At 41.5% G+C, this 10,038-nt stretch overlaps 1 protein-coding gene across 1 annotated transcript in view; it reads left to right on the top strand.

Moving 5' to 3' along the window:
• Nucleotides 1-659: 659 nt before the first annotated feature.
• Nucleotides 660-10,038, top strand: part of DOCK9 (dedicator of cytokinesis 9) — a 140,535-nt gene continuing 131,156 nt past the window's right edge. The window contains exon 1 of the mRNA XM_067293585.1: nt 660-684. Coding sequence (XP_067149686.1) covers nt 682-684 — 3 coding nt within the window. The 5' untranslated portion in view covers nt 660-681. The remainder of the gene's footprint in view (nt 685-10,038) is intronic.

Below are 10,038 nucleotides of genomic sequence, written 5' to 3'. Positions count from 1 at the left end.
CCCGCCCCTGTCCCACGGAGGGCGGGCGCTGCCCGGCAGAGGTGGGAACTTCCGGCTGCGGGCCACGCCCGCCCCTCACCTCGACCGGGCTCCCGCTAAGCCAATGAGGGTGGGGAGACGCTGCCGGGCAGGTAACCCAGGGCCCAGTCAGAAACCCCACCCGGGGAAACAGGTGGGGGCGGGGCCTCGCCGTGCCCGGCGCGCACTGCCCCGCGCCGCCCCGCCCCTTTCGCCCCGCTCGCGGCTGCACCAATCGGGCGCGGCGGCACCACCGGCCCCTTCCCTCCCTCCTCCCCCCCCCGCCGGGCGGGTGTGTTTGGAGGTGGGAGCGCGGCGCGCGCTGGGAGCACGGGCTGGCTCCGGGGGGGGAGGGGCTACCTGACAGGAGGGGCGCGAGCCGGCGCCGGCTGCGACACCAGCGGGCAGCGCGCGCGCCCTGCCCTTCCCCCCTCCCCCCGCCCCAACCGCCCCAACCGCCGCCCGGGACATGAAGGTCCGCCCGGGAGCCGGGCCGTGAGGGCAGCGAGCAGCCGGGCCGGGCTCGCGGCCGGCGGGGCGCGGAAGGCGACCATGGCCCTGGCGGCCCCGGAGACTCGGAAGTTCACGCGGGCGCTGAGCAAGCCCGGCACCGCGGCCGAGCTGCGGCAGAGCGTCTCCGAGGTGGTGCGCGGCTCCGTGCTCATGGTGAGTCCGTGCGGGGCCGCCGGCGGACGCGCCCGGGCGCCTCCCCGCTGCGCTGGGCCGCTTCCCGCCGGCGGCGGCGGCGCGGCTCGTGGCCTGCGGGGCAGGGGGGGACAGCGTCCCGCCGCGGGGGCCGGGCAGGCGGCGGCCCCGCAGGAGGGGACGGGCCCTTTGATCCTTTCCGGGCCCGCCCGGGCTGTCACGGCGGGGAGGGGGAAGGGGAAGGGGGGCCGGAGCGGCGCTTCGCCTCCCCTTGGGGCTGCTGCGGGCTTGGTGCCGGGGCGGCCGTCGGCACCGCGCGGGCGGAGGCGCTCCCGGCGGCGGCTGCAGCCGGGGCGCCGCCATGGGATGCGGCGCCTGTCGGGTACGGCTGGGCGCTCCCGGCGGCGCAGCGCCCTGGCGTGCGCTGCCGCTCTGCTGCTGCATGCTGCAAACTTCTCCCGGTCACTGCGAGTTTCTCCGGCGTGAGGCGGTGCGGGGAAGTTAGAGCAAGCGGAGCTCTTTGGGAAGCTGCGGCTCCCCTGAAACCTTCCTCGCTGCCGCCTGCCTCACTGGCAAGGTGTCTGGTCTCTTAATGTGTGTGTTTTTAATGGCTTTTGTCTCATGAAAAGGGGGACTATGCCTGAGATGCATGGAGAGGCATGTGCGCCTCCTTTTTTGCTCCACATGTAAAACGGATGCAGTTGATACTTTGCCTTCACTGAAGTGCCTTAGTGTGTGTGTGTGTGTGTGTGTGTGTGAAAATAATGGTATAAAAAGTAAATTTTCATATTATTACTGTCTGTTCACTTTACAATTAAAATACATTTTTTGTTGTATCGAGTGTATCATGCGGAATGATAGATGAGTACTGGCAAGTCTAGCAGGAATGGTTTAATATATTTTGCTTGTCCACACTGTCAGCGCTGTGCCTGTGCTAGCATGTGGTATGCGTTCTTCCCAGTTCACAGTTTTGCCTATTAGTTAAATTAAACTGCTGAAAGTGGATTTGTGGTGAGGTGTACCTGTAAACTGGGACAGAGGGACCTAGGGAGAAGTATGTTCTTTTTGCCAGGCTGTACACAGGTGATGACATCTTTAACAGCCTCGGCAAGATTTTTTAGGGCTGCTTTCTTGGGACTCTTATTCATAGTATGTATTTGTTTTCTATGTGGTTTTGTTATCTCCGAGGGGAATGCTTTAGTAAGCACTTGCCCTGTGTAAGTAGGGAGCTTTCAGTGATGGGGGTTCCTGACACTGGAAGCTGATCTGTTGTTGGCTTTTCACTCTTGCTGGCGCTAAATGTGGTCTTCTGTAACTTTTGTGTACTGCTCATCAGAACATATGGTTTGTCTTGTCATAGTCATGTGTTGTGAGAGGAGTGAACACTATCGCTGTAATTTAAAGAAAAATAACCTTTTTTATTTAAATGATGGTTCTATAATTAAATTATTCTTCATTTAAGTGTGGTTCAAAGAGTGTGTAATAGAAGACTTAACACGAATGGCTCAGGGTCCACCTGAAAAAGGACAGCTTTCTGCCAGACACTAGTACATATACATGTAATGTATGTCTACTATTTATTACCTTCTCCAGGGATCAGGTCTTTCCGGGAAAGAGTAGAAGAAGAGTATATATATTCAATTTTTTTTATACTGAGGGAGCATGGAATGTATTTAAGTATTTTCATGTCACAAATAAATGTTTCTTTTAAAATAATCATCCATGCCCCGTTCCCCCCCCCCACACACACACAACAGTGTTTTTCTTAATTTGCTTATAACAAGTTTCTTTGAGATGAGGGGGAAAATATTTATCTGATCTTTAATTCATTCCAGTTGATAAAATAAATGAGAGTGCGGTACTCACTAAAGTTCAGATATTTTTGCAACAACAGCATGTTTCGCAGAATTTTTAGGAGGTGAAAGAAGTGATTGTAGAAAGTGAGAAAGTGGAGTATTGGCTCAATCTTATTCTGGATATGGTCTTCCATCACTATTTTAGACATCAAAAATAGTGACTTACTATTCACATCAGGTTTGCAATCTTTTCCATTAGCTTGATTTATAGAACAAATTTCCCATCTCTCCGCCATGCACTTTTGTGCTGAAGTTCACCTTCCTCTTTCAACTGTATTTTGCCCCTGCTGTTGCATCCTTCTTGCAATCCCAAATACTCTTCATGTCATCAGTGAACTCCTCTGTTCCTGCTCCCACACTGTTTAATTCATGTAATAAAAGGCTAGTGATCTCAGGTGTTCCTTTATTTATAAGCTGGATATCTTCCTCCTTTGAATCTGCTGTAACTCTTCTTGTCAAGCATTGTGACATTTGGAATGAAATTGTACTTTTTCTCTTTTTGAAAAGAAGGAATTTAGGTGGGTATAATATTTTTCTCTGCTACAACAGAATTTTTAAAAAGATTTACGTCTATGAGTCTGACCTGCTTCTGAGCTGTTGAGGTTTCTAAGCTTTATTATCTGCAAAATTTCTTAGGCTGATATGAACACAGCATTCTTACCAGTATTGTGATAGTTGTAGAATAGGCTAGTAAGAAGTCTTTCTTTAAAGAAAAGAAAGCACACTTTTTTCCTAAACTGCCTCTAAAAGCTCTTTGATAAAGCATCCTTCAGAATTTTTTTTTGAACTTAGTTGTCAGCAAAATGTCTTGCTTAAAACATTGCTCAGCATTGGTAACTAATGTGATCTTACTGTCATCACTTGCTTGTGAACAGTTACTGAAGCTTTCCAGTACTGGAAAAAATACTAAAACTGTTGTCCATTGTCTAGTCCTGCAGTGTAGAATCTGGAGATAGGAAACAATGAGCTCAAGCTAGCAGTTGTTGGTGGATGATCTGTTCAGATATGGTACAACCAAATATTGCTTCAGAGTGTACATCTCTGCATCAGAGTCTATTAAAAAGGTGATGCAAATCATCCAGTCTTTATTAACAGTAGGAGACAGAGGTGAACTACTAATACCTCTGAAGTTGTATAGATTCTCCAGCTTGTTTTTGTGGCTGGTGTTTATCAGTTCCATCTATTTTTACCATCAACACTACAGTCAGTCTTCCTTGATATACTTAAGACAAATGCATTTCACATCTGTCAATGAGGTTTATTAGATAGCATTTCATAAAATATGCTTGTCTTTTCTGGTTTGTAAATGTTTCTAGGATCATATTCATGAAAAAGGATTGAAAATAGCGTGTCATTAGGGTAGTACAATGTATCTTAAATTTTCAGATTGCTCTTCAGTGGAACAAAAGTCAGATTTTCAGCCGACTGACAGAATAAATAGCTTTGCTCAGTAGTTAAAAAAACAAAAGAAGAAACCACTAAGCAGATGTTATTAGTCAAGCTAGTTAGTCAAGGTAGTTTAATTCAATTAAGCAAGCTATCCTGTCAACATTTAACATCTCATATGTTCTTTCTGTTTGATTTAGTTTGCTGAACCAACGAGTACATCTTGGTTGGCTGAGCTGAAAATGTATTGTTTGGTAAGGAGCTTCTCAAACCAGTACACAGCACATATCTTGATTATTTGGGTTCAGTTTTTGCTATTTTATGCATGACAATAGCATCCTTGCTGAGAAGAGTCTTCCTATGCATTGCTGATATTGTTTTGATTTGAGCCTAGTCATGTGACTTAATGTGGGGACTATGGCCACCCGAAGAAGCTGATGAGCCTGTCTCTTAAACCAGCAATCTTATCAAGAGCAAATTCCAATGCAGTTTTAGCACTCGTGCCCACTTGGAAGTGGTGTAGTCTCTTGAAGTGGTGATAAATTACCTAAAACACGTTCTTTACAGATCAGTAGGACTTCAGGAGGGATATTTGGTGCCTCATTAAATACTATGTTAATGATAATTTATCTCGGTGACAAAATAATATATTCTACTCTACGTAAAATTAAGGTTACTCTTCAGGATAGGTAAATAAGCAGTTAAGAGAATGTTTGGCATACCAGTTTTGCTTTTCTTCTGCCTAGCTGTCAATAAATGCCTTTAGCACATGTACATATAATGAAAGGGTTTAGATATACCAAATAAATTGGAGAAAGTTGTTTCCCCTATATTAAAATTAACAGTGCACATAAGAGGCCTGAAACTGGGGATATGTGAAAACAGTGTGAAATCTGAATGATACCCTGATTATCCTGACTGGTTCTCCTTTTATGATTTGAACATATAAAGCAGGTTTGAGTATTTGAAGGATGAAACTATCTTATCTAATACAGTCTTAGGCATTATATGTAACTGAGTCTACCTGATCGAAGTCTTAAGTTCTAAAACTCTTGCAAAAATTTAGCTCTCCAGATATTGAGGAAAGACCATATATTGTAAAGACAACACTTGGATATCCTAACAAATCCTTGATCTTGAACTCCTTTTTTTTTCTTTCTTTCTTTCTTTCTCTTTTTTAAGACTTGGGTCTGGATTTGAGAGAATGTCAACTTTGTCTTTCCAGTCCTGATCTTTGCTTTCTGTGAATCTCAACCCATAAGAAAAGTATGGTGCACCCCACGTCATATGGTAATGCTTTTAGCATCTTGTTTTTCCAAGAACATAGTTACTGGAAGGATTATGTAGGACTCATTCTGATTTGGTATTTCTTTTTCTGATTCATTCATTCTGATTTTAGATATCCTGTGGACACATGCATTGTGTGCATTCCTGCAAAGCAGCTTTTCTGTGCTGCTGAATGGAGTAGACTACTGGATGAAGATAATAATTATGTTTTAAATACAGGACTAAATGCTTTAAAATAGTTGTTTATAATACAGCAAACATCAGATGTAGGCTGATGCTGGATTGGGCCTTCAGTCTGCTCTCAGCAGTAACTTTCATGCAGCACAGAATACCACAGCATAACTACTTTTTCATCTCTTCCTCCTACTCATGCCCTTTAAAACTAAAGCAGGATCACATATTTGAATCTTGATAGAAGTAGAACTCATTGCACCTGAACTTAAACTTGTGAATTTCACAACTCTATGATTCTTTTTCCCATATTGAAGATCTTATGCAACAAACTTAATACAGTATATCCAGTTTAGTCATCTGTTTCTTGACACTGCATTATGCTCCTATGCAAATGTGTTGGAAGGATATGTACCTACTAATTTTGAAAACTAGACTTTTAATATGGACCAGTTTCTCTGTTGGATGGGTGTAGTTGTTCAAGTTAATTTTAAGCATAGATGGCTATCTGACTTAGTGGTTGCCTGCATGTGCGTAGTGTGTGCTGGGATTAGATACCATCACATATGTCCATGTACATGCAAACTCAATCATTGAACCAAATATTTATATTTATGAAGTAGCTTTAAGATTCTGCCAAGTTCATGCATATTTGCTTCAGAAATAATAAAGAAAAATTACTGCTAGCTCACTGAAGCAAGTTAGGGGACTTCTATTTTTCCAAACAGCAGGAAACTTGACATTTGTCCTTCTGAATAATGTATTTTCTATATTGTTTTTATTTAAGAATTTTTTTTTAACTGTCAGGTTATTTAGTACCAGTGGCTCTTTATGGAGGTAAGGAAAGAGTGTAACATCTTCATCACTGCTATCTAAGTAACTCTTATTTAGACCTGAAAGTTCTGATGAAGCTTGATGAACTTATCTAGTGCACTGATCTTAAAAATACTATATAAGGTACATAAAACTTTCTCTCCTCCTTAGCTAGTACTTTTGGTTTTGAGGTTGAATGATTGAACTTAATTTGATATAGACACTGAAAGCAAGACACTCTCATTTGGGAGAGGGCAAAGACAGATTTCTCTCTCTTTCTCTCTCTCTCTCTCTCTCTCTCTCTCTCTCTCTCTCTCTGTATGTATGTATGTCTGTATGTCTGTATGTATGTATGTATTTATATAGTTTTTTTCCTCCTTAGGTTGTTTGCGTCTCTCTAAACATTAATTGTGCAAAGTGGAAAAGGCATTAAGTTGCACAAATAGCCAATGTCTTACACAATACCATTCTAATTGAAATATTTTTGAAATTACTTATATTTAAAGGTGGAAAAGATGCTCCAGGAATTCTGAACATGTAAGCTTATTTTAGGCCTTAATCTAGAGGACAGATAAGTTTGTGAAGGAGGCTTATATTCTCTCTCACCTCTGAGGCACAGATGCACTTAGTATCTTAAATATGATCATCTGTAAAATAGTGGTAGGTATTGTATCATAAGGATATTATAGGATTTTTTCTTTTTTCCTGTAAAGGATTTTTTTTTTTTCATGAGAGTGAAAATGAGCATATATTATCTTGAAATAGAGACTTTCTCTAACATTAAAAAAATTAACTTAGGATGTTAACCTGATTAACATCATGGACAAGTTCTATAGTATTAAGCAAGGATCAGAATTTCCTCGGTACAATGGACTCCACTTTGGAAAAAAGTATACAAGACATCTGAAAGTCTTCAGAACTTCAAGTGGAGTAGAAGTTCTGAAGGGGATTTTATGACAAAAACTGTTTTGGAGCACAAACATGGGGTCAAAGAAATCCTACCCTTCATAGACATTTGGAGCTTAGGTAGTCTCCCACTACAGCCCTATTATTATTGGTTGAGAGAAGAGGCTGGTTTGTTCGGTTTGATTAGTCTAATTTATGATGAGATTATAGATTAAATCCAAAGGAACCGTATACTGACAGTGTCTGTTTCTGTGCTGGTCGTAAAGGGATCTTGGGGTGATTAGCTCTGAGGTAGCTGTCTCCAAAGAAGTACTTATCCACTGAATTTTCAATGTCTTACTTGTAATAAGGTATATTGTAATGAAGTCCGTGTCTGACCAGATTAGTTTTGCTGCAGAAACATGAAAAAAAAATATCTTAATTTGACTGTGGAGGTGGGGGATGGGATTCTTTCTTGGTATGAGGGTGAATTATTGAATCTGTTAGAACACTTTATCTCTTCATCTTTGCCTGGTGAATTAGATATGAGAGGAGGAATGGGCAATTCAGAAATTGTCTTCTGCATTCTGCTGCATGTGGTGATTGCCTGAGTCTGGAGACTCAGGGAGTTCAAGTGAGGGGAAAATGAGAAAGCAGCAATGAGGTACATTTGAAAACTCTGGGTCTGGCACCTCAAACTGGTGAAACTAATCGCTCTGTTCTGTAAATCTGTGCTGTGTTTGAGTTAGTGGTATCTTGGGACTACTGATAGGTGTCCAGGAAAAAAAAAACAAAGTAGTAAAAAAAGTGCTGTCATGGGTGGAGTGGGGAAGGATACTATGGTTCTCTCCTTCTTCTGTATACTTGTTCTATAGGATATTAGGTTGCTTTTTACAAACAATGTAATCTTAGCTCTGTGTCCCAAGGATTCTTAGCCTGTGTCCCAAGGAAGCAGGCAAGGGGATCAAGCACTGATAGGTCTTGGTGCTATCACTGTAAATCTAGGCCTTATCCAGAATTCTAGCATTAAGCCTCTGGGCCCAGTCCAAGCTTTGCTTCCTTCCCATTAGGGGACCAATTAGTATTTCTTCCTGCTCACTGTCTGAAGGGAATGATGCCAGGTATTTTAAGAAGGAAGTTTGCCATTCAGTCACTTGAGCTATGTCAAAAAAGAACATGCAAGTTCTGGATCCTTTTTTTATCTTGAGACAATAAGGAGGAGAAATAAGTCAACTGAGACTGATCATCATCAGAAAAATCTGATTCACTGTGTTTCTGTGGAAAGGTTAAGTATAAAAAGAACTTGCTATGTACAACAACATCAATGCCGGTAGTTCTGGAATAAAAACCAACTTTATAATTCTGACTAAATCAGGGAAAAATGGTATAGAGTGACTTTTTTTCTCCTGGCTGCTTAGACAGTATACTGGAAAAGTCTCTTCTGGTGATAATTCTAGAAAAAAAAAACTAAAAATGGAAAAATACGAGACACACAAACAATAAAACTGTTCAGTTTCCAAAAAAGGCACCTCACTCTTGTAAGCTTGATTAAAATTTTCAGGGATGAATGGGTTTGTGGATAAACACTATTAAAGTACTGACAAGTTGAAATCAGTAGTCTCTCTTGAAGATTCTTCTACTAAGGGACATATTTGTTGATATAGTGGGAATATCAAGTGACCTCACACAGAGATAATTAAACAACTGAAGCACACTTTTTTTTTTTTTTAACCTTAAAGATTTAAGTTAGTCAGAGCAAAGCTGAAAAGGAGTAATGCTGATTCAGAGCTACTAGAATGCAGGGAAGGCTGTAATGTAGATCTGTCTGTAAATAAATAATCCTTAGCTGCTGCTTTGGGTGCTTTTTGATACTCAGTTGTAGCTATTGACTATATTTTACAAATACAAAGTTAATCTCTGAACAAAGTGTGACTACATGTTATACTCAGAATATATGATGCTTTTATAGTTTTTAGTATCAAAAGCATTTAAATATTTTGTTACATCAAGGCAGAATGCAATACGTTGCAATTTATGTGGTATCACAAGTGGAGTGTAGTTGATTTCCAGAGCCTGGAATTCAATGTGCATAACTTCTGTGGATGTTTAATTTGGTTTCAGTTTGCAGGTCCAGGACCTCAGCTACCTTTGGGTACTTGTGTTTCGAAGTTATTAAAAGATATATGATCTTTGTACCTTACTGGTTACCCAAGGCATAGGTTCACTTCAGCTGCTGATGGGAGTACTGAAATATATATGAGTAAGAAAAACAGAATTTCTACAGAAAAAGTTAGGTGTTTTCAGTGGGAGAGGAAAAGGTTAATAAGATAGCTCTTGATCTCATTTTAACAGGCTTGTGAAAAAATCAAACGGCAAATGGAAATCCTAGCATTGTGAGGCTTAACATTTAGAAAGAGGCTTTGTTTTGAAAGTACGTAAAATCTACTCATCTATACTCCAGATTGATGGCATTGCCAATGCTATTTCATACTCTTTGTTCTTATACATTGGTCTTTACCCTTCAGTGTTGTAAGAAGTACTGTTCTTCACCAGAGCACTGATGCTGACAGAGTAAGACAGTAAATCTAAAAGTCACCTGATGGTCATCTAGCCTGTTCCTCACTTGCCTCCAGTACAGGGATGATGATAAGTGGTATTTCAGTCCTATTTCTGCCAGGCTTATTTGCAGCTTCTTTTGCACTGGCACTAATTCTTGTGCAGCTGGATGTCATCTGATTTAGTAGATGCTTTAGCTGAAAACTAATAGTAGTATCTTTTCCTTTAAGAACGTTGAAAGAAGCTTCACTGTTACTGTTTTGTAATCCAAGAGGGATTGATTTTAAATTCATAACAGAACCCAATCTTCAATCAGTTTAAAAAGAACATTCAAGTTAATGAAAAGATAGCAGACATCAGAATTATTTGAGGGATGCAATTCTAGTTTTCTGGAGAAATTGGCTTGGGAATTTTACTTGCC

The sequence above is a fragment of the Apteryx mantelli genome, chromosome 1, assembly GCF_036417845.1.
Source record: "Apteryx mantelli isolate bAptMan1 chromosome 1, bAptMan1.hap1, whole genome shotgun sequence".
NCBI lineage: Eukaryota > Metazoa > Chordata > Aves > Apterygiformes > Apterygidae > Apteryx > Apteryx mantelli.
The sequence above is the reverse complement of the archived record's forward strand: the minus strand, read 5'-3'. Positions and strand labels throughout refer to the sequence as shown.